Source organism: Nelumbo nucifera, chromosome 1 (genome assembly GCF_055504915.1).
Source record: "Nelumbo nucifera cultivar China Antique chromosome 1, China Antique-T2T, whole genome shotgun sequence".
Lineage (NCBI taxonomy): Eukaryota > Viridiplantae > Streptophyta > Magnoliopsida > Proteales > Nelumbonaceae > Nelumbo > Nelumbo nucifera.
In genome coordinates this window covers 58,203,381-58,228,017 of record NC_142649.1, presented here as the reverse complement: position 1 = coordinate 58,228,017, position 24,637 = coordinate 58,203,381, and the positions used below count along the sequence as shown (strand labels likewise).

Here is a 24,637-nt window from a genome sequence, read left to right as displayed (position 1 = left end):
TCTTCTTTCCTCTCCTACTTCTTGCTGTCTACTTTACTCTACAGTCAATGAACAAGACAGAATTCTATGGCAGGTCAAACTTCAACATGGTATCAGAGCTAGGTTCACCAAATCAGACTTGCTAGAATTCTGCCTTCTGCGCATTCGAATTAGGGTTTCACTTGGGGTTCTCAGTTGTGAGTTGGAGACTGGGAAAAGGGCTGAAAAGGAGTGATCGCCCTCTTCCCTAGGAGGTCTCTATGCCTCCGATTGTGTCGTTGGTGATTGGTTGCTGTGGTTTCTAAGCCCTAGTTAGGGCTGGTACGTGTGGTGCAGTGGTGTCTCAGCCCTTCGTATGGTTGGCCTTCAGGCGATGAGGTAAAGTTTTTTTATATATATTTTTTTGTTATGGAATACATGAGAGGTGTAGTACAGTTCGCATGATGGGTTTTCAGATTGCAGTATGCTAGGGTTTATGCTAGGGTTTATTCTGGTTTGTGTGTGATTCGAATGGCAATAGTGTCTACTGAATGGTGAAGCTTCCTATAGTTGTGGATTAATGTTGGTGGTGTTACAAGTGTGGTTTTCAGCTTTTGATATCGCTGAAATCAGTGTGTAGACCTTGGTGAGTAGGGGTTGTGGTGTTGTAGCTTTCAGCATTTAATACTGCTGAAATCAGTGTACAGATTTCGGTGAGTAGGGTTTGTGGTGTTGCAGTTCTCAGCTGTTGAAATCAGTGTGCAGATTTCGGTGAAGTGTCTGTGTGTAGTGTGTAGTGTGTAGTGCTCCTAATTCAGTGCTCAGAATTAAGGGAGTTCGGCAATGGCAGATAACAGTGATAGTAAACCTAGTGTCATGATATCTACTGACTACCTGAATGTCCAAATGACCTCCATTAAACTGAATGGAGAGAATTATGTCCCTTGGGCCAAGTCTGTAGAGGTTTTTCTGAAGGCGAAGAAGAAAGTGAAGCATATAAGAGAGGAGAAACCCCCTACTAATTCTCAGGAATATGAAGACTGGGAACAGGAAGATGCACAGATCATTACATGGTTGTGGAACAGTATGGAACCCAAAATCAGTGTGAACTTCATGTTTCTTGACACAGCCAAAGAGGTGTGGGATCATGCTAAGAAACTGTATTCAGGTCAGGATAATACCACTAGGGTATATCAACTGTATCAGGAATACTTCAATCTGCAATAGGGAAATCAGAGCCTTGAGGAGTACTATGCCAATGTGAGGAATATCCGTAATGAGTTAAATGTCTATCATCCTCTCACTTCAGATGTCAAAGTTCAACAGCAACAGCGAGAGCAGCTTGATGTGACACGGTTTCTGGTGGGGCTGAAGTCTGAGTATGAACCAGTACGAGCCCAGATACTAGGGGGATCTGCTCTTCCATCTTTAGAGGAGGTGTTTGCTCGTCTTCGGAGAGCTTCCATTGGATCTATGGACTCTAATGTCTCCGATAAATCAGCATTTGCAGTGTCAAGAGGCTGAGGTGGCAGAAGTGGGACTCGAGGAACCCAGCCTGGCAGGAGTGGTAGTGGTGGATCTACACATATCCGTGGTGGTGGTCGTACTGGAGGCAGAGATTCAGGGGGAGCTCGTGGTAGAGGACGTGGCTCGGGTCCACGGAAGTGTACTCACTGTGGTTTGGATGGACATACCATTAACTACTGCTATGACTTACATGGTCCTCCCTCGACGTGGGCCAACCATGCCATGACTAGTGACACCAGTTTCAGCTCTACACAGGAGAAACGGTCAGCTGACCCGATGCCTTCTACTCCCTCGGATGGTCCAGGCAAGGAGATGGTGAGTGTTCCTCGTGATGAGTATGAGAGGTTTGTTCAATCCAAGTCGCAGCAGAACACAGCTTCCTTTGCACACTCAGGTATGGCTTGTTTGGCATCCACACCCAACCCCTGGATTATTGACTCTGGAGCCTCCGATCACATGACGGGAACTCCAGGTGTGTTTTCATCTCTCACTCATTGCTCAACATCACAATCTATTACCCTTGCTAATGGCTCCACGTCATCTATCTGTGGTGTTGGTAATGTTGACCTAGACCCTGTATCCCTATCCTCTGTTTTATATGTACCTAAGCTTCCATTTAATCTTATGTCTGTTAGTAAGCTGACCAAGTCCCTTAAGTGCTCCATCACTTTTTACCCTTCTATGTGTGTTTTTCAGGATCTCAAGACGGGGATGAAGATTGGTGGAGGGCATGAAGCCGGTGGACTGTATTATCTTGATGGTGGTGGACGAACGTCAACGGCTCTTCAGTCATCCATTTCTCCTCTCCAGTGGCACTGTAGATTTGGTCATCCTTCGCTGAAAGTGTTGCAGTCCTTAGTCCCTTCATTGAGTCAACTTTCTGTTTTAGATTGTGAGTCTTGTCAATTTGGGAAACACCATCGTGTTCCCTTTCGTTCTAGGGTCGATAACCATGTGTCGAGTCTTTTTTCTTTAATTCATTCAGATGTTTGGGGTCCTTATAAAGTGATGTCATATAGTGGATACCGATATTTTGTTATTTTTGTTGATGACTGTTCAAGAATGACGTGGCTCTATTTAATGAAAGAAAAAAGTGAATTATTTTCCATCTTCCAGAAATTTTATGCTGAGATCCGCAATCAATTTGGTGTTCACATCAAAATTTTCCGTTCTGATAATGGTCGTGAATACTTGTCTTCATCTTTTCGAGAATACTTGGACCAACATGGCATTATACACCAAACTTCATGTACCTATACTCCGCAACAAAATGGGGTTGCTGAGAGAAAGAACCGCCATCTTGTAGAAACGGCACGCTCCCTCATGCACCACATGAATGTTCCCAAAACTTTTTGGAGCGATGCAATGCTCACCTCTTGTTTCTTAGTTAATCGGATGCCCACGTCTATCCTTGATGGTCATTCTCCTTTTAGTGTCTTATTCCCCAACATGTCTCCGTTTCCGCTTTCTCCTCGGGTATTTGGGTGTGTCTGCTTCGTTCATAATTTGAGTCCCGGGACTGACAAGTTAGATGCACGTTCCGTGAAGTGTATCTTCCTTGGTTATTCCCGAATTCAGAAAGGGTACAAGTGTTATCATCCTAGTTCTTGTCGTTCCTTGGTATGTGCTGATGTTACATTCTTCGAGTCTACTCCGTTCTTCGTGGGGTCCGGTGCTGCTGCTTCCCCCACATCACCACCTCCTCTTCCTCTTCCTGTGGCTGATCCACCTCCTCTGGTTCCAGTCATGCCTACGTCCTTGCCTCCGGTGCCACCATTGGTTGACCGTCCACCCATCCGTCACGTGTATACACATCGCCCACGTGTACCGGCTGCAGCTCCTCCAGCTTCATCACCGTCGACAGATCCAGCTCCAGCTCCGACACTAGCCTCCGACCTAGATCTTCCTGTTGCCTTACGGAAAGGTAAACGTACTTGCACCCTTCACCCTATTTCCAATTTTGTTTCACTTACCCACCTCTCCGCTTCCCATCGCCAGTTCATATCTTTGTTATCCTCCGTGGTTGTTCCTAAGGATGTCCAGGAAGCCCTTACCTCTCCAGAGTGGTGCCGTGCTATGGAAGAAGAGCTCTCTGCTTTGCATCATAATCACACTTGGGATCTCACCGCTCTTCCTCCTGGGAAGCAGGCTGTCGGTTGTAAGTGGGTGTATAGTGTTAAGTACTTGCCAGATGGTCGTGTTGAGCGCCTGAAGGCGCGGCTGGTTGCCAAAGGGTACTCCCAAACCTATGGCATTGACTACACGGAGACGTTCTCCCCGGTTGCTAAGATAGGGTCAGTTCGTGTCGTCATCTCTCTTGCAGCTATGTCTGATTGGCCTCTCCATCAGCTCGATATCAAAAATGCCTTTTTGCATGGGGATTTGCTCGAGGAGGTCTACATGGAGCAACCACCCGGGTTTGTTGCTCAGGGGGAGGATGGTAAGGTATGCAGACTTAAGAAGGCTATTTATGGACTTAAACAGTCCCCTTGAGCATGGTTTGGTAGGTTCAGTGAGGTGGTCAAGAAGTTTGGTATGAAACAGTGCCAAGTTGATCACTCTGTCTTCAGTCTTGACTCTTCGGCAGGTAAAATAATATTGGTGGTGTATGTGGATGATATCGTTGTGACTGGGAATGATAAAATGGGCATTGACAGATTGAAGGCATTCCTACAGGAACACTTTCAGACAAAGGACCTTGGCAAGTTGAAATACTTTTTGGGCATAGAGGTAGCAAGATCTAAGCATGGCATTAATTTGTGCCAGAGGAAATATGTGCTTGATTTACTGGAAGAAACAGGATTGTTGGGTACCAAACCGGCTGAGACACCTATGGAAACAAATACGAGGCTGAGCAGTGATATAGGTGAAGTGTTTGAAGAGCCTGGCAGATACCGACGACTTGTAGGCAAACTAAACTATCTAACCATTACTCGGCCAGATATTTCATTTGCGGTTAGTGTGGTGAGTCAGTTCATGCAGAAACCTTTGGTCCCACATTGGAATGCAGTGCTAAGGATTGTGAGGTATCTGAAAGGAGCTCCTGGTCGTGGTTTGCTGTACAGAAGTGGTGGAAAATTGGTAGTAGAAGGATACACCGATGCTGATTGGGCAGGTTCTATGTCTGATAGACGATCTACCACAGGCTATTGCACCTTTCTGGGGGGTAACCTGGTAACATGGAAAAGTAAGAAGCAAATAGTTGTGGCAAGAAGCAGTGCAGAAGCAGAATATAGGGCCATGGCACATACTGCTTGTGAACTAGTGTGGCTGAGGAACCTTCTACAGGAGATAGGATATGACATCAGTACTCCAATGAAGCTCTATTGTGACAATCAGGCAGCGGTTCATATCTCTTCCAATCCAGTGTTTCATGAAAGAACCAAGCACATCGAAGTTGACTGTCATTTTGTGAGAGAGAAGGTGCTGAATGGGGTGATAGAAACTGCATATGTTAGTACGGGAAACCAGTGGGCAGACTTGTTTACAAAAGGCTTGAGTCGGGGGAGAGTGGACTACATATGTAACAAGCTGGGATTATATGATATATACTCACCAGCTTGAGGGGGAGTGTTAGTGGTGTTAGTGAAGGGGTATTTCAGTCTTTGTACTTGTTGAGAATGCTGATGTGTACTGTTATATTAGTTCAAGTGCCTCTTACTTAAAGAAGGGCACTCAAGTCTTTTCCAATAAGTTAATAATATAATAACAGGTCTGGCCGAATCAAGGGATTAACTTTTTTCCCTAATTCGAACCAGCCTTTCTCTCTTTTCTCTCTTCTCTCTTTTCTTCTTTCCTCTCCTACTTCTTGCTGTCTACTTTACTCTACACTCAACGAACAAGACAGAATTCTATGGCAGGTCAAACTTCAACAGCTTCCTTTTTTTTATTTCTTTCTTTTTTTTCGATCAGCAGTGTTGTATTGGGTAGTGTTGGGCAGTCAAGTAACATGATATAATGACTGTGGCAGAGATGTGGATGGTGAGATGAGTAGGGAAATTAGAATAGATAGGATAAGAAATGTGCATATTTGTTAGAATCTAGGATAACCCCAAGAGGTGATAAAATGAGAGGAAGTAGACTAACATGGTTTGGCCATGTGCATTAGAATATGCGACACCAGTAAGAAGTGATCCATTGCAAGTTAGAGGGTTTGGAACAGCTACGAGTAAACCAAAGAGGACATGGGTGAAAGTAGCATGGAATTTTATATATAATATGGTTCCATTATTGTAGTCTTATTCCTAAATTGTCAAAACAATAGGAGATTGTGGAAAAGGTATTTGAACTTAAAATTGATCTTTCAAAATGCTGCTTCGTGGTAATCCATTTGGACCATCTTTGGTGGAGAGGGGTGCAGCAGTTTTGGGCTGTGAAGCAAAGGCTTGGCCCCTTAAATATTGGGGCCTTCCTTTGGGGGGTAATTTGAGAGATGTTCCTTTTGGGAAGTCATTATTAAAATATTCTCAAAAAATTTGGCAGCATGGAATAAGAATTACATATCAAAAGTGGGGAGGATCACTCTAATAAAATCGACTATTTCAAACCTCCTATTGTATTTTTTTTTGTTGAAATTGTAGGCTTCAAAGAAGGTAGTGAACGAGATTGAAAAGATAATTAGATTTCTTATGGGACCTAGGGAATGACAAAAGGATCATTTGGCAAGTTGGAAACTGATGGACAAAATTAGGGAGGGGGCTTGGAATTGGGAGAATAAATGACAAAAAAACATTGCACTTTTAGGAAAATGGTTCTGGAGATTCCCAATGGAAAACGTGGTGCTGTGGCATTTGGTGATTTGAAGCAAATATAGCTTGGGCTCTAATGGGTGGGATTCTTGACCTGCTAGAAACACTACTAACTACCCTAAAATGTCTTTGGAAAATTAATCTGGCATAACTCCTTATCTTTTCTCAGCATATCAGATATTATTCCATTCCTTTACTCCCTACCGGTTTTTGAAAATCCCCAAACTGGAACTGAATCTACTAGTTAACCAGTTTACCAGTTTTGGTTTTTTGAGAGTGAAGTTCTTTGGTTTGTCAATTTTTTATATTTATAGTATATATTGTATAAATAAATGTATAAATATATATTATATTATATTATAAAATAGATTATTATAAATATAATATATTTATATATAATGCATGTTATATATATATATATATATATATATATATATATATATATATATATATATATATATATATAGTTTTCAAGGTGCCAAGGCAAGGCTAGATGATAGGAGGCGCCTTGTCACCTAGTTGCTTAGGTGATAGATTTTTTTTTAAGAAAGAACATATATCCTAGGGTAGTTCCTTAGGTTCCATAACCATATTTCCTTAATAATTATACATAACTTTCATAAGAAAAATATAAGCTTCATGTTAAAGTATAGAAAATCAGCATATTCATGAGAAGAAAAAGAAAGAAAGGAAAGAAAACTCAAAGAATAGAGGGGCTGAACCCCTATTTTTGTTATTGGAAAAGAAGAAAAGAAAAGGTGGAAGAAGAAGATGTGGGAGAAGAAAATGTGTTGATTAGACAAAATTTCAAATTCTTCCTTGCTTATTGGTTCAGGTTTTGAAGCCTTTGAGGGTTCAAAATACAGCAGTTAGCAATGTCTGTGTTGATTAAACACTAACAAATAAGAAATTAATAAAAATAAATTAGTATATAAACACAAAATGAATATTTTAGTTTAATAATGTCTATTTTATAATTATAATCTCAAAATATTAAAAATATAAAAGTATTTTATAACACAACATAGAAAACTGCTTGGCGATTAGGTGAGGCGAGCCTTCAAGGGTGCCTTTTCGCCTAGGTGTCACCTTGACAACTATGATATATACCAGTCAGTTCAGTTAATTGCTGGTTTTTTAGGCTAACTGAAAACTGAACTGATCCTTCGGTTTTTCAAAAGCACTGAACTGAAACTGAATCGATTGGTTCGATTAACCGGATTTTTCGGTTTGGTTTTCTTGGTTTGGATCGGCTTTTTGGATTTTTATGAACACCCCTAATCATGTGATTAAAAAGGTGGAATTTAAGAAAAGGATCAAAAGCTTGAACGAGAAAGTGAATACTTTATTATAATTTGAAGTTGATATTTACTTTTTGTTTCTGAACCAATGATATTGAATTGTTAGGCTGTGTAAGATATATCTACTCAACAACTCAACAAAGTGTTACCCTGATTGCTTATTATACAGTTAGGTTACACAGTACATGATATCTATATAAGTACAAATTCAACCTTTGGAATGCCCACCCTCCTGACTCAGACTATATAGGTTAAACAAGATGTTTAGCTTTCCAGCCTAGTCTCTGCTTGTTTGATCATGTAGAGTTCTTTTTTAAACCAATGCTATTTAATTATATGATATCATGGTACCTGTACATAGGTCTCTTATCATGTCAAACACTTCAATTCCTAGTTTAAATTTATGTCTGGCACCTTGAAGTCATGTCCTGACAGTATCTTGATGAAATAGATTTTGTTACTGTGTTGATGCTAATTTGCATTTATCTTGTTTTGCTTGGTTTCTAAATGGAAGAGATGTCCTATTTCTTTTCCTCTTTCCTGTAGTAGTTTTGAGCTATGCATTTCCTTACCATTAGAAAGCTTGTTTGTCCAACTAAAACACACTATTTAATTCAAGCAGATTGCTGCTGAAAAGAAATCTGCAATTGGAAAGGGTAATATTGCTCAAGAGGAACAAGGCAAGACTTCCTCCAAAAAGGGACGTAAAACTGCATCACTGTTAAGACCTGTAAGATTCCAAATAGCTGCATTTTTGTTTCTTATGCCTTTTGCAATGACCTGATGAATCTACTATCTGAAACGAAGGTGATTTGTATTTGCAATGATCTTTTTGCACCTGCCTTGAGGCCATTGCGCCAGGTAGCAAAGTAAGTTTTTACCAGTACACCCAAAATGTTAATACAACTTTATTTTGAATTTTTATTGTTGGTTAGTAGTATTAGTCCAAGTGGAAGCGTTACACTTCCTGTATTTCAGTTTTTAGACACTAGAAATCATGGAAGTATTTTGATTTAATAACATTAAGTTATTTGTTTGCTCTACTAGGGTGCATATATTTGTTCACCCAACAATTAGCCGTGTGGTGAATAGGTAATAAAACAGATACTGATTTTCTATTTTGGGGGTTTGACATTTTCATTTAGGACAAAGAACCTCTCCTTGTATATAATTACTTCATCTGACTATATTTACATTCCTTTCCAAATGTGGTCATGGTAGGCTTAAGCATATCTGTAATAAGGAAGGGTTCAGGACAAGTTCTATTGCACTAACTGCACTTGCTGAGTATACTGGTAAGTTAGCAGTTTCCTCTTCACATGGGAAAATTTACTGTAAATAATTCGTTTGCTCTTTTCGCAATTCTCACTATAGCTTTGAACAAGAAAAAGGTTTGCCAAATGAGTCCTTGAAACATAGAATTGTATTTCAAGTAAAACCAAGAAATATTCAGGAATATCTGCTCAGTTATTTCCTTTTGGTTATGAGAAACTTTTTTTCTAATCTGATATAAAAAGTCTATTTCCTGAAAAGAAAAAGGATTTTCATTTCTTGTTTTCATAATTTAGATGAGGGCTAACAGGAAAAAGGGGTTGCAACCTTGAACACCATCAAAGACAATCCTAGCTAAACCAATGAGGTAGAAGTTTATCTCATAGCTTGAGACTGGTGAGGAAACCAACTGCTTGATTTGCCTTGCTGTATACATTCTTAACTTTCACAAGGATGTTCTCGTTTATTAACGGGAAGGGGCAGGAATTTCATGAACACAGCTCTATCTAAATCAGTAACAACTGGTGATTATCCTTTGGTCCAACTGTGAGATGGTTGGAAAGGGGATACAGCTGATTCATCAGGGCTGTACAGAACCAGCACTTGCATGTAGGTTTTGATCATTTATGGTCTCACTTTTCACTTCCTCTTCCTTTTAGAGACTTGGAATCCTTAGTTTGTTGGTTTATCACATATTTTCTGGTTTTGTAGATTATCTCTTTGGTTATATGTTGAATAAATCAGCAACAATCAATTAAAGAATAAATAAATATGGTATTAAAAGAAGAAAATCACAGAGAGAAGAATAAGAGAAAGGAGGAAAAAATCAGTTCGTAGTTCTCATAATGAACCCCCAATCTCTTATATTGTTGCCGTAAATATGTAAAAATTACAAAAGTGCCCCTAATAAAGGACCTGTAAAAACTAAAATAGACCTGTGGCCCAATAACAATAAACCCATAAACTAAATAAAAGAAAAGTAGCAACTAAAAATAGCTAATAGTTCCACTTCTACTACTACTTTCAACATTATGGAAATGCTATGTATTTAATAATTGTAAGAATTTGCTTATGGATTACTTACAATTTTTTTTATGTGCCCTGCTATTTTCATTTATCTCAGTTTGTTTATCTTTTCCAGAATGTGATATACGCTCATGCTTAAATACACTTCAGTTTCTCAACAAGAAGAAAGAAACACTTAATGTGGTATGCTATTAAGTGCACCTAAAGCATGGTGTTTTAAAATAAACCTGTGAACTTTATAGCATTTAATTTATTTACTGCTTGTATTCAGTTGGAGCTTAGCTGTCAAGTGGTTGGCCGAAAGGATATGTCAAGAAGCGCTTTTGATGTCTGGAAGGAGGTAATCTAAAACTAGTAATTCCTTTCCTCACCTTTCTTGATTGCTTCACTATCATATCTGGTGGCTAAGTTTTGAAGATATTTGTTCCTTAAAGGTTTTCCAAAAGAGGAAAGTGAAACAGGAAAGAAAATCCATGAATAGATTCAGAACTACGTCAAGTAATTTTGACTTTCTGGACTCCCTTATATCTAACCGGTAGGTATGGAATTCCAGTGATCTCACTTTGCATACTTAAGTGGTATTCTAGTTCCCTCACAATGTGAATGTTGCTGTACAGTGGTGAATACGAATTGACCATGGATGGGATTCATGAAAACATTTTACAGCTCCATTATCATGATCCACTGATGCAAAAGACTGTGAGTCCCCAGTGCTGTTGCATCTCTCTCTCTCTCTCTTTCCATGTGCAATGTGGTGTGTGTGTGTGATTATGGTCTAGCTTCTCAAAAATTTGCATTATCAAAAAGAAGGCATTTGACCACTAAAGAATATATATTTTGACTATTGTGTAATGATTTTAAGGTCAAGTGCTTAAACAATCTTGGCGTTTCTGATTTCATGCATCAGTATGTTATGCAGACTCAACAGATGCAACTACGAGGTAAATGCAAGCAGCACATTCTAAGTTTTTACTATCCAATACTTATGATTTGGTTAATGGAACTTCCTCAAAATCTTCTTTTTCAGTTTACCAATCCTCTGTTGCAATAGCAATACACAATTTAATAGCTCAGGTTGAAAAACCAAATATTGAGTGGCCAAAATCTTTTCAAAGGTACTTCTCTTCCCACAGACATGAACTTCATTGCCAGTGACACCGTAATTATTTATTGCTATCATCTCAATGCATTCTTTCAGATACCGAGCATTGTTCATGGAAAAGAGGGATCTTTTAAGGTCTTGGCATCACAAAATCTCACCATCTATCTCAAGGCATTTGTCAGCTGGGTATTTTGTAGAAGATGCCATTTCTCAATTGTTACATATTTTGTCACCACCAACTCTGAGGCCGGTAACTGCTGAAATTTTATTCATTTCTTCTTGTTCCATATTTCTTTTGACACTTTTATTTTGTATTGGTAATGGGAGTTTTAGATGATAAAGAAGCCTTCAAATTCCTTGCATTAAACTCACCAATCAAAAAATCCCTGAATTACCTGGATAAAAGGAAAAAAAAAAAGAAAAATAGAGGGATTCCTGGATATAAACAGAACACACAATATTGTTTGATTTCATCGCTATTACTTCCTTTTGTTGTTTTTATGTCAGCATGTTTGACCTACTACTGAATGGACTTTGAAGGTCTGAAATCCGACCTGACATCCAATCAGACAATTTCAGATTTGGATCTTGGAACCTGCATCCGTTTAATAATCGGATCAGATGTGGATTTGACCCCACCCTATCCAATTAAGATCCATGTCTGATTAAAATTTATTTTCTATATGCATATAGATATTATATATTATTATATGAAGTTTATAATTAATAAATTCAATATTTTATATTTATTTAAATTTATTATATATGTATAAGTTAAAAACTAATTAATCTTTTAAACTTATTTAATCTTTCTTTGTTTTAAACACAATAAAGTTGAAAAAAACACAATTCGGATGTAATCTGATATATTGGATTTCGGATCGGATTCAGATTTGAAGTTTCAATAAACTACTTCAACCCATGTCCTTTTTGGTCTGCTTCTAGTCCTTCTAGCCCCTTCAACTTGCAACAGATCACTTCTTCCTTTGGAGCTGTAGATTGCATATAAATATTTTAGATCTTACCCAAAAAATATAAATATATCAAATCTTTAAAAAAGAATTACCTCAGGGTCATCTTTAACAACTAGAATTAGAGAACATCAATGTTGTAGATCTTATTTTGTTTCCTTTTCTTTCTTTTTCTGTAAAATTTCCTGCTTTCCTTGAGTTAAGGTACAAGGCATTATAACAAGGAGAGTTTATGGACTGGTGATTCATAGTTTCTAGAGTGCGACACAAATATGGTGCTCTACAACAGTTTTATCTTTTGAAAAGAATGATCACAGTGACAACTTTGATAACTAGAATAAGAGAATATAAATATCAGGGATCTTATTTTATTTCCTTTCTATTTTTTTGTTAAAGTTTTCCTACTTGAAGCTAATGTACAAAGACATTATAACAAGGGTAGAGTTTATGGGCTGGTGATCCAGAATTTCTGGAGTAAAACCCAAATATGGTGCTCTGGAACAGTTGGAATCTTCCTTGGCTATTTTTACATTGACATTTTTTTTTGTGAGTGCAAAGCCCCTGTCACTACAATCATAATTATGTTGACAATCTTAGGACTGTATGTACAATTCTATAGATGTGGCCTAATTTATTATATATATAAGAAGCACATCTGCTTGCAAAAGTTGATGCTAAGGATTTAAATATCGACACAATACGCCCGATATGGGGCATATCATATCCATATTGGTCAAGGGGGATATGGGAAACGCTACAACTAAACCTGTATCCCTTGAATCGTACATATCGCTCTGATATGTGCTTGTATTGGCTTGTATCATATTGTATCAGCCGATACGCGTTGATACAATACAATAATGAGAGTGTTTCAACTTCCACTGTTCCGTTTATCTAAAATATGCACGTGGGATGATTTGAACCCAAATTACCCAGCACACAAACCTTAAATACAAACTTCACCCACTAGGCCAAATTTGATCTTGTGATAATAACATTTATCAATTCAAACATCTAAATGTAATCCCAACAAATAACTTATATTTATGTTTAACATCAACTAAAGATGAAAAAAATATAATTCAAAATTATTATTTTATAAACTAATAGAATAAATAATTTCTCATATCCACATTTATATCAAAAAGTTGTTTTAATGTCAAGAAATTTATATAATAAAAATTATTAATAATAGAATAATTATTTTAGTACTTAAAATTTATAAATTTGAACATGATATGTATCTTAAAGTTTTATAAATTATTAATTAATATTTTAATTTGCATTAAATAGCAACATATTTATTATTTACAAAAAATAAAAATATTATTTATGAAATACTTGAGAATATAATATAAATTGAATTTGTCAAATCCGCTAATTTATTTTCACATCAAAAAGATTTTTTATTTCATAAAATTTATATAAATAAAAGTATTAATAATAGAATAATTAGTTTAGTAATTAAAAGCTGTGAAGTTTCATATGATATGCATCTTAGAAATTTTAATATATTTGATATATTTTAAGATTATATATTTTTATAAATTATTAATTGAAATTTAATTAAATTTTATAGTAACATGTTTATTGTTTATAAAAATAAAAATATTGTTTACCAAACATTTGAAAATTAATTTTACTTGACTTTTTTGTTAATGTTAAAAACTAAAAATAGTAAAATAGGAAGTAATTGATATAATATTTCACATATAATAGTTGCATATGTTTTGTGCCTTCAACTTCAATAGAAAATAATATAATAATAGTTTTTGTGCATGTATTAATTTGCAAAAATATATATAATATGTTCTAGCACTCTTGATTGATACATTATCAACAAAATTGTATGATTTCTATGTATCCCGCAATATTAATTGTAATGTATCTCTTCACATATACCATTAGAATATACATTTGCTTTATATCTATACATTAATTATAGTTATTTTGACCTTAAATATAATGTTATTAATATATTTGTGGAATTTATATGCATTTCCTAGTGTATCCAAGCGTTTCCATATTTTTTCATTCGTATCCATGCGTTTCCAAGGTGTTTTCGTATCCGTATCTGTATCCAATTGATCCGATACGATACTTGATACCGATGCTTTAATCCTTGGTTGATGCTCAGTTAAACTAACAATCTGTATTGTACTTGATACATGGAACTGAACTGTGTGATGGGTTGTCATTGGAAAGCTTCATATAATACATGCATCCAAGTAGTCCATATGCTTCTATGCTACAAAAATCTTGATATTACCTCTGGTAGGAAAATTGTGCATGAGTAGAAAATTTAATGTGATATATAATAGAAATGGACTTGTAGAAGTACAAAATTGAATAGAAACCTGTGAAATCTGTATTGTACTTGATGTTCTCTGAGGCATAAAATGACTAGAAGAATGATCTTTACCATTTCCAGATAGGACTGCAAACCAAGTTTATCATACCTCTCTTTATGCTTTTGCTGCATATGGTCTATGGCAGAGAACTTTTTCTTTCTTTCTTTTCTTTTTTTTTTTTTTGGTTCAATGTAACAAGCATCTTAAATGTGATTCTGTTTCTGCTTCGGGTTTGTGGAATGGTATTTTTCCTTCTCAGGTGGCCTTGCACTTACTGTCAGAGAGAGAGAAGGATGATCTGGCTCAGTTAGTTGATACAATGGTCTCATATTCTATAACGTACAAGAATACTAAACCTGAGCCTTTGTCAGCTATCTCAAGACATGAAACATCGTTGGATACCTCAGAACTTTCTTTTGAACCTCCCATCCATGACTTCATTAACTTCAAGGTTTAACTTGTTTATTTCACCTTTCAGTGCATGTGATTATAACATGTATAAAATTGATTGTTTGAACTGAACATTTTTCTGGTGTTAAACAGGGCTATACATCAGGACATTATGTACTACCTTTACCCATGAAGCAAGTTCTGGTGCATGAGGTAAATGATGAATCTATAGCAGAATTAACTGTTCTCTTACATTAATCAATTTTTAAGCACTCGGTTTTCCATGGTTAATAGCTCAGTTAAGTGAAAGCCAAACTGTTAGCATGTAATGCTAATTTCTTGATTAACCAAAATGATACGGGTTTTAATTTCTAGGCTAGCCAAATTTGTGCCCATTTTAATGAAACCAGTAGAAGGGCATGTCCAAGTAAAAAAAATAATAAAAGGGTAAAAAGATGAAAAGACATAGATTTAGAAATATTTATTTACTGTATTTCTTTAAATGCTTTAACTTGGTGATTGGACTTACAGATAAAAATATTTGGATTACTGATTTTTTTATGTATATTGAGAACTGCTGTTTGCAAGCATTGACATTATATGATTATATTAAAATATCCTGATTCAATTATTATGGCCTGGATGTGAAGCCAAGGCAAGTATTGTCATTATACAGTAAAGATCTTGCTTTATAGATAAGTTAACTGATCCATATTCTGCAACAGAAAGAAGATGGAAACAATTTATTCTTTATAGGTGGCTACTCGTTCCCTCATTTTGTATTTCATGTTTCATATTTTCTTATTACAAAATGCTCTTTCATCAGTATGGAAAATTGAGGCCTAGTTGCTTGAAGAACCATTCATGTAGTTAAAATATGTCAAAAATATTGTTGTTTCTTTAAAATGAATTTTTACAATGTTTTAGAATATTACAACATATAGTTCTGTATCATATGTTACATATTTGTACCATGTGGCAAATGAGAAAATACACAGATGAAATATCTCTCTGGAACTGGACGTATTGTAGATTTGCGACTTATTGTTACATAGCGACTTATGACATCATCTAAGCCTTATCCCAACTATAGGGAATTGGCTACATGAATTCTGTTTTGTTAGTTCCATGTCCAGAGTTAAATTTTGAGCATTTAAATCATTTCTTACCACCTCAATCTATGTCCTCTTTGGTCTGCCCTTGCCCTTCTACTCCTTCAATTTATCGTTTTATATCATATAATATTAGTACTTGTCATAATTACCACAGGTTAATTATGATATTATATGGTAAGTTACAATACATAATTTGGATCCCTTTCCAATGATTTAAAAGGCGCACACAGGAGAGGCGCATTTTGGGGTATGCGCCTCGCCCAGGTCCTAGGTGCACCTCTTTCAAAAGGTGTGCGCCTGGTGCGCCTAGGCATGCGCCTGATGCACCTTGCACCTCAGCCCAGGCGTGCGCCTTTTTAAAATTTTGCGCTTTTTGCTTTTTTGCTGTTAGCCACCCCCTATTTGCTTATGTTGTTCATTCATTCATTGCAATAAAATATCTTCTTAAACGGCAATGAAAGTTGTAAAATTATTATTTTTTATGTGATAAATAAGAATTTCAGACCCTAACATAGACTTGTTCAGGCTTGCCTCGAGGGGCGTGCTACAAAAGCAACTCATAGAATCAAGAATGCAGTTGAAAAACAGCCCTTCGAAGTATGGGACTGTGTAAGATTAGATGAAAAACCAGAAAAGGAAAACAACTGAAAAGATTGGTGAAGATGGAGAGAGAGCTGGCGGCAAGGAGGGTTAGAGGATGAGAGATTCGAACTAATCTCCCCCTCTAACACTCTAATACAATTTTATTAAGTTAATTCTTGAATAATTACAAGAGACCCTTGGTTGGGCAAGAAATTACAAAAAACACAACATAGAAGAGGATGGGCCCAGAATAAGGCCCATTACAGAAAAGAACATAAATATAACATAGAATAACAGCCTATGGGCCATTCGGCCCATCTTCTCTACACTCCCCTTCAAGCTGAGCATAGATGTTAATCATGCCCAGCTTGCCAGTGTCATGCTGAAGCCTTGCCTTGGGAATGCCCTTGGTGAGAAAATCTGCCAATTGTCCTTCAGAAGTGATGAAGGGAAGACACACTTCACCCGAAGAGACTCTTTCTCGAATAAAGTGTCTATCAACCTCAATATGCTTAGTTCTATCATGTTGTATTGGGTTGTGGGCAATGTTAATGGCGATCTGATTATCACAGTACGACATCATTGGCTTGTCATACTCAATCCCAAGTTCCTCCATCAATGACCTTAGCCACAATAGTTCAGAGACTCCATGTGCCATGGCCCTATATTTTGCTTCTGCTGAGGATCGAGCCACAACTGATTGTTTCTTGCTCCTCCAAGAGACAACATTACCAGCCACCAAACTGCAATACCCTGAAGTAGATCTTCTATCATCAATATTTCCAGCCTAGTCAGCATCAGTATAGGCTTCAAATTTCATATGGCCATGCTTGGTAAACAGAATTCCTTTTCCTGGAGAGCCTTTTAAATAACACAGAATTCGTTCTGCGGCTGCCATATGAGTATCTCGGGGAGCATGCATGAATTGGCTAATACAACTGACAGCATATGCAATATCTGGCCGAGTCATGCACAGATACAGGAGTTTCCCAAGAAGTCTCTGAAAGACCCCTTTGTCTTCCAACAATGTTCCATCTGAAGCAGAAAGTTTGTTACTCGTATCAATAGGAGTTACAGCTAGTCTAGCACCCATCTTCCTAGTTTCAGAAAGCAAGTCAAGGACATACTTTCTTTGGGAGATAAGGATCCCATCTTTGGATCTAGCAACTTCTATGCCAAGGAAGTATCTCAACTCCCCCAGGTCCTTAATCTCAAATTCTGTACAAAGGAGACTTGAGAGCACGAATTCCTGAAGCATCATTACCAGTCACAACAATATCATCAACATACACAATGAGATATACTGCCAGAGATTCACTTCTCTTCACAAAAAGAGTATGATCAGACTGTGTCTGAGCATAGCCGAAGTTAACAAGTGTTGCTCTAAATCTCTCAAACCAGGCTCTAGGAGACTGTTTGAGGCTATAAAGGGACTTCTTCAATTTGCATACCTTTCCTTGCATATCACTTCTGTACATTCCTGGAGGGAGAGACATATAAACCTCCTCATGTAAGTCACCATTCAGAAATGCATTCTTTACATCCAACTGATAAAGGGGCCAGTCAAAGTGAGCTGCCAGAGATAAGAGAAGCCTCACAGATGTCATCTTAGCAACAGGTGCAAAGGCCTCCAGATAGTCAATCCCATACGTCTGTGTGTAGCCTTTTACAACTAGCCTGGTCTTGTACCTCTCAATAGTCCCATCAGCCCGGTATTTAATGGTAAAGACCCACTTGCAACCAACCGGATCCTTCCCTTCAGGCAAATCCACCACTTCCCAAGTATCATTCTTGTGTAGGGCATCCATTTTAGATTTCATGGCATCTCTCCATTTTGGAATCTCAAGAGTTTCTAACACAGACCTAGGAATAGGATTAGAAGCAACTGAAGAGAGATAAGAAAAGTATGAAGGAGAAAGCAGACTGTAAGAAAGGTGTTTTGAAATGCAGTGTGCAGTGCACTTCCGTTTTCCTTTCCTAACAGCAATGGGAACATCAAGATCCGGGAAAGATGGTTCCAAAGGGGTTGAAACAGCACCTGTTGTCTCATCTGTGATTGGAAGTGCATGAGGTTCACTTGTTGGAAGGGAAACAACCTGCTCATTCCTAGATCTTTGCCTTTGATACACCTTAGGATTGTGGGTAGGACGAGGAGGTAAAGAGATAGGAACACTAGGACAAGGAGAATGGAGTGACTGATCCTCCCTTGATTCATTTGGAGAGGACACAGGCTCATCATGAGACTCAACTGGGACAGGGAGAGGAAGAGCAAACACTTGTGACAAACTCTCCCCCTGTGGACAATGTCCTTCCTGAGAGGAACCATAAAAAGGAGAAAATTCATCAAAGGTAACATCCATTGGGACATATTGAGTGCCAGTCTTTGGATCAAAACAACAGTAACCCTTCTGTTTGGGGGAATGTTGGAAAGTAGAAGATTGACTCTTTGATTGATTCTCCATAATTTTAGGTCCATCAGTTTAGGAAACTTAATTTCTTGGAATCATGGGATATCCTAGAATCATGGGATATTAATTGGAGAATCCCACTGATATAGAAATTAGTTTTTTAGGAAAAGTTAGTTTCCTATTTTATCACCCTGTAGATTAGCTTTGTAATTCTATATAAAGTTGTGTATATGCTCCTTCCAAAACAATACAATCAATTCATTTTTTCTCTCAAATTTTCACATGGTATCAGAGCCAGGTTACGACCTAATCCACACATAGCATCTCTTTGGTCATCTCTGCTACTGGTTCAAGAACTCTCAAACAGTATTTGGGAGGTTCTTGAGTGTCCTTGATTCTTCTTCGAGATCGGTTACAGATCTGAACTCTACATTTTTGCTTCTTCTGGACTGTTGCGCCATCGGATTCATCCTTTTTTCTTGGATCTCTTTGTAGAGACATCAGATCAGTCTGAAATCTTAGATCTGGTGTTGCCCAGAGCAGATTTACTGAATCCCTTTGGTTTCATTTGGATCAGTTTTGATTTTGAGTGGTTTCGATCCACTCTTCAGTTTGGTGGAGCATTACAGTTACCTTTTTTTTTACATTGGCTGAAAGATTCTTTAGGCCTTCATCGCCAACCCTTACTAAGTTTTTCAGACCTTCATTGTCTGTTTTTCTCTCTTTCTTGAAGCCCACCCAATATGTCAAAAGCCACCGTATCAAATACCACTGCACAATCGGAAGAAGTTTCCTCACATCAAGCATCTGGTGACCTGCAAAACATTCAGGCAGCATATAGGTTGAACGGGAAAAATTATTTGAAGTGGTCTCAGTTTGTTCGAACATATTTAAAGGGAAAAGGAAAGCTTAGCCATCTCTTAGGGACGGGACCGAAGGAAGGAGATCCAAGATTTGATGCATGGGACGAAGCTGACTCCATGATCATGTCATGGTTATGGAATTCAATGAACCCTGAAATCAGCGACACGTGTATGTTTTTATCCACGGCTAAAGAGATCTGGGATGCCGTCCGACAGACATATTCAAAAGCACGTGATGCAGCACAAGTGTACGAAATCAAAGTCAAGACTAGAGCAACTAAACAAGGCAGCAAGACAGTTACCGAGTATGCAAATTTACTGCAGAACCTGTGGCAAGAACTCGATCATTATCGGTGCATTGAGACTAAATGTGCAGCAGATGCAGCAATCCTAAAGAGTTTTATCGAAAAAGATCACGTTTATGACTTTCTTGCAGGACTCAACGCAGAATTTGATCAAGTTAGGGTCCAGATTCTCGGCAAAGAAGAGGTACCATCTCTAAATGAGATTATTTCTCTGATTCGTGCTGAAGAAAGCCGTAGGGGGGTTATGCTTGAACCCCAAGTACTAGAAGGTTCAGCCATGACTACAAGGATGGAACAACCGAAAATACTGGAAGGAATGAAGACAGATTTGTCCTCTGCACGGGACAACAAGGAGTCTCTTTGGTGTACCTATTGCAAGAAACCAAGGCACACCAAAGAGAAGTGTTGGAAGCTGAATGGTAAACCATCGAATAGGGAATGGGGCTATCGAGGAGGACAACAGAAGAGTCGAAGTCAAGCTAACTTCACCACAAATCAGCCGAGCCAAGAAAAGCCTCCAGACAAGACCAAGTTCAATAAGGAGGAGATCGAAAAGTTAAGGGGGCTTCTGGGATCGTTGGAGAAACCTAGTGGTACAGGCTCTCTTGCAATCTCAGGTAAGTTTTCTATTCCTCACGGGCTAAATGTCTCAGATGAACCTATTAGGAATTTATGGGTTATTGACTCAGGAGCCACAGATCACATGACTCACTCCTCACTACATTTTAGCACTTACACCCCCTGCCCAAGCAATCGAAAAATAGCCATTGCAGACGGTTCCCTTACTACCGTAGCTGGCCTTGGGGATATCCATATTAATCCATCACTTACACTAAAAAGTGTCCTTCATGTTCCAAAATTGTTCACTAACCTGATATCCATCCAAAAACTCACCCATGACATGAACTGTAATGTGCTTTTCTATCCTTCTTACTGTATATTTCAGGACCAGGATTCAGGGAAGAGGATTGGACTTGCTAAGGAGAAGAATGGACTCTACTATCTTGAAGAATCATGCAAATCAAATATTGTCCATGATAAGTTATCTCTGTCATTCCTTTCATCATCCAACAAAGACACCATTTGGCTTCATCACTTTAGACTAGGACATCCATCTTTTGGAATTCTGAAAACTATGTTTCCCTCCTTGTTTAAAGGATTGAGTGTTGAATATTTTCATTGTGATGTGTGTGAATTTGCAAAACACAAGCGTGTGCCCTTTCCAATCAGTAACAATAGAAGTTCAGTCCCATTCTTTTTGATCCATAGTGATATATGGGGACCCTCCACAGTTCCAAATGTGTCTGGCCCACGATGGTTCGTCTCTTTTATTGATGATTGCACTAGGGTCTCTTGGATCTTTCTTCTTAAATCTAAATCAGATGTAAGTAGTGTACTCCCAAATTTCCATAACATAATCCAAAATCAGTTTGGGGTCAGAATCAAAAGATTTAGATCGGATAATGCACGGGATTATTTCAACCAAACTTTATCCCCATATTTTCAAAAAGAAGGGATTATCCATGAATCCTCCTGCATTAATACTCCACAACAAAACGGAGTAGTAGAAAGGAAGAATGGTCATCTACTAGCTACAACCCGAGCCTTACTTTTCCACCAGCATGTTCCAAAAACCTATTGGGGGGAAGTTGTGCTTACAGCCGCATACATTATAAATCGATTACCTTCGAGGGTGTTGGGATTTAAAACACCAATGGAAACACTTTCTCAATTTTATCCCGATCTACGTACAACAAATAATCTCACCCCAAGAATCTTTGGATGCACTGCTTTTGTCCATGTTCATACCCATAATAGAGGGAAGTTAGATCCAAGAGCCATCAAGTGTATTTTTGTGGGTTATTCGTCCACCCAAAAGGGTTATAAGTGTTACCACCCACCTACTAAAAAATTCTTTGTCTCTATTGATGTCACTTTTGAAGAAAAAACACCATATTTCACTCAACCTTATCTTCAGGGGGAGTCTTTGTCATTCATTGAAGATAAGGACAGAGAATTGTTCCCGCTTGGTCTACCTACAGTTTCTCAACACCCAAACTCAGCATCTATACCAGTTCAATCCGTATCTGCACCTATCGAACCACCTCAAACCAAACCAACTTCTTCACCCATTCATACCAGACCCATGACAGAGAATAATGAATTTTGTGACTCTATGAGATTGCAGGTATATTCAAGAAGAAGAAACCAGGATCCTAATCTTGTGCAGGTTCAAGATTCAACTCCTAATCCTGAGAATGAGGTAAATACAGTTCCAGAAATTTCTTCTGAATTAGCATCTGACCAAGATCTTCCTATTGCTCTTAGGAAAGGCACAAGAGAATGCACTAAACATCCCTTATATCCCTTAGCAAATTTTGTGTCCTTTAAAAAATTCTCACCATCACATAGGAGTTTCCTAGTTAGTCTAAACACCATTCATATTCCTAATACTTTATCTGAGGCATTATCTGATGAGAAATGGAAAGATGCTATGAGAGAAGAGATGCAGGCTCTAGATAAGAATCAAACATGGGAAATTGTTGACCTACCACCAGGAAAGAAACTGGTGGGCTGCAAGTGGGTTTTCACAGTAAAGTATAAGTCAGACGGCTCTCTAGAAAGATACAAGGCAAGACTCATGGCAAAAGGATATACACAAACCTATGGTGTTGACTATCAGGAGACATTCGCTCCAGTGGCTAAGATGAATACGGTAAGAATTTTGTTGTCACTAGCAGCTAACTTCGACTGGTACTTGGAGCAATTTGATGTAAAGAATGCTTTTCTTCACGGTAATTTAGAGGAGGAGATATACATGGATATTCCTCCAGGCTTTAAAGGAAATCTAAAAGGAAATAAAGTTTGCAGGTTGAAGAAAGCACTATATGGTCTCAAGCAATCACCTAGGGCGTGGTTTGGAAGATTTACTAAAGTTATGCTTGCCATCGGATACAAACAAAGTCAAGGAGATCATACACTCTTTATAAAGCATTCGGATGCAGGGGGAGTCACGGCTCTTCTGGTATATGTCGATGACATAATTGTGACAAGAAATGATGAAAAGGAGAAGGAAGCCTTGAGAAGATGCCTAGTCAAAGAATTCGAAATAAAAGAACTTGGGAGATTGAAGTATTTTCTAGGGATTGAAGTAGCTCATTCCAGAGAAGGCATCTTTATCTCACAACAGAAATATGTAACAGATCTTTTAAGAGAGACAGGAAAGTTAGCATGCAAACCATCCTCCACACCGATTGAGCCAAATCACAAATTGGGAGAAGCAAATGAAGATCTAGCCGTGAATAGGGAAATGTACCAAAGATTAGTAGGAAAACTTATATATCTTGCCCATACAAGGCCTGACATAGCATATGCCGTGAGCGTGACTAGCCAGTTTATGCACAACCCGAAAGAGGTTCACCTACAGGCGGTCTATAGGATACTACATTACCTAAAGGCTAATCTTGGCAAAGGAATCTTGTTTAAAAGAAATACTAGATTAACCCTAGAGGCATACACCGATGCAGATTATGTAGGCTCTCTCATGGATAGGCGGTCCACTACAGGTTACTGTACGTTCCTTGGAGGAAATCTTGTGACATGGAGGAGTAAGAAGCAGAATGTGGTAACTAGATCAAGTGCGGAGGCAGAATTCAGGGCAATGGCTCAGGGAGTATGTGAATTACTATGGCTCAAGATAATTTTGGAAGACCTAAAGATCAGATGGGAAGGTCCAATGAGATTATTCTGTGACAACAAGTCAGCTATTAACATTGCTCACAATCCCGTCCAACATGACAGGACAAAGCACATTGAGATAGATAGGCATTTCATAAAAGAAAAGCTGGATAGTGGATTAATTTGCACTCCATACGTCTCAACGAATGGTCAACTGGAAGATGTGCTGACAAAAGGGCTTTGCAGTGTGGCATTCCAAGGACTTATCTCCAAGCTAGGAATGAAAGATGCATATTCACCAGCTTGAGGGGGAGTGTTGGAAAGTAGAAGATTGACTCTTTGATTGATTCTCCATAATTTTAGGTCCATCAGTTTAGGAAACTTAATTTCCTAGAATCATGGGATATCCTAGAATCATGGGATATTAATTGGAGAATCCCACTGATATAGAAATTAGTTTTTTAGGAAAAGTTAGTTTCCTATTTTATCACCCTGTAAATTAGCTCTGTAATTCTATATAAAGTTGTGTATATGCTCCTTCCAAGACAATACAATCAATTCATTTTTTCTCTCAAATTTTCATAGGGAATAACCAAGGAAGATACACTTGTGGGCTTTTGGTTCAAATTTATGTCTCTGGGCACTTGGAATGTGTACATAACAGGTGTAGCCAAACACACGAAGAGGAATAGGAAAGAGGTCATTGTCTGGATGAAGAAGACTGAAGGGTGATTTAAACCCTAGAACCCTGGATGGCATACGGTTTATGAGGTAGGTAGCAGTGAGAACAACATCACCCCAAAATCTTATAGGAACATGTGAGGCAAACAAAAGGCTCCTTGCAACTTCAACAATATGTCTATTTTTCCTTTCAACAATTCCATTCTGTTCAAGGGTTCTAACACAGGAACTTTGATGAATAACCCCTATGTTAGAGAGATACGAGGATAAGTTATTCTCAAAATATTCTTTTGCATTGTCAGATCTGAAAATTTTAATCCTGGTATCAAACTGGGTTAAAACATATTCATGTAATTGCC

The 24,637-nt window shown here is 38.0% G+C and overlaps 1 protein-coding gene across 1 annotated transcript in view; it reads left to right on the top strand.

Moving 5' to 3' along the window:
• Nucleotides 1-24,637, top strand: part of CTF18 (P-loop containing nucleoside triphosphate hydrolases superfamily protein) — a 65,941-nt gene that overhangs the window by 34,115 nt on the left and 7,189 nt on the right. Inside the window, exons 8-20 of the mRNA XM_010242838.3 lie at nucleotides 8,157-8,264; nucleotides 8,342-8,403; nucleotides 8,582-8,626; nucleotides 8,756-8,829; nucleotides 9,948-10,015; nucleotides 10,104-10,172; nucleotides 10,267-10,367; nucleotides 10,450-10,531; nucleotides 10,695-10,773; nucleotides 10,860-10,947; nucleotides 11,031-11,184; nucleotides 14,516-14,707; nucleotides 14,800-14,859. Of these exons, the coding sequence (XP_010241140.1) occupies nucleotides 8,157-8,264; nucleotides 8,342-8,403; nucleotides 8,582-8,626; nucleotides 8,756-8,829; nucleotides 9,948-10,015; nucleotides 10,104-10,172; nucleotides 10,267-10,367; nucleotides 10,450-10,531; nucleotides 10,695-10,773; nucleotides 10,860-10,947; nucleotides 11,031-11,184; nucleotides 14,516-14,707; nucleotides 14,800-14,859 (1,182 nt within the window). The remainder of the gene's footprint in view (nucleotides 1-8,156; nucleotides 8,265-8,341; nucleotides 8,404-8,581; nucleotides 8,627-8,755; nucleotides 8,830-9,947; nucleotides 10,016-10,103; nucleotides 10,173-10,266; nucleotides 10,368-10,449; nucleotides 10,532-10,694; nucleotides 10,774-10,859; nucleotides 10,948-11,030; nucleotides 11,185-14,515; nucleotides 14,708-14,799; nucleotides 14,860-24,637) is intronic.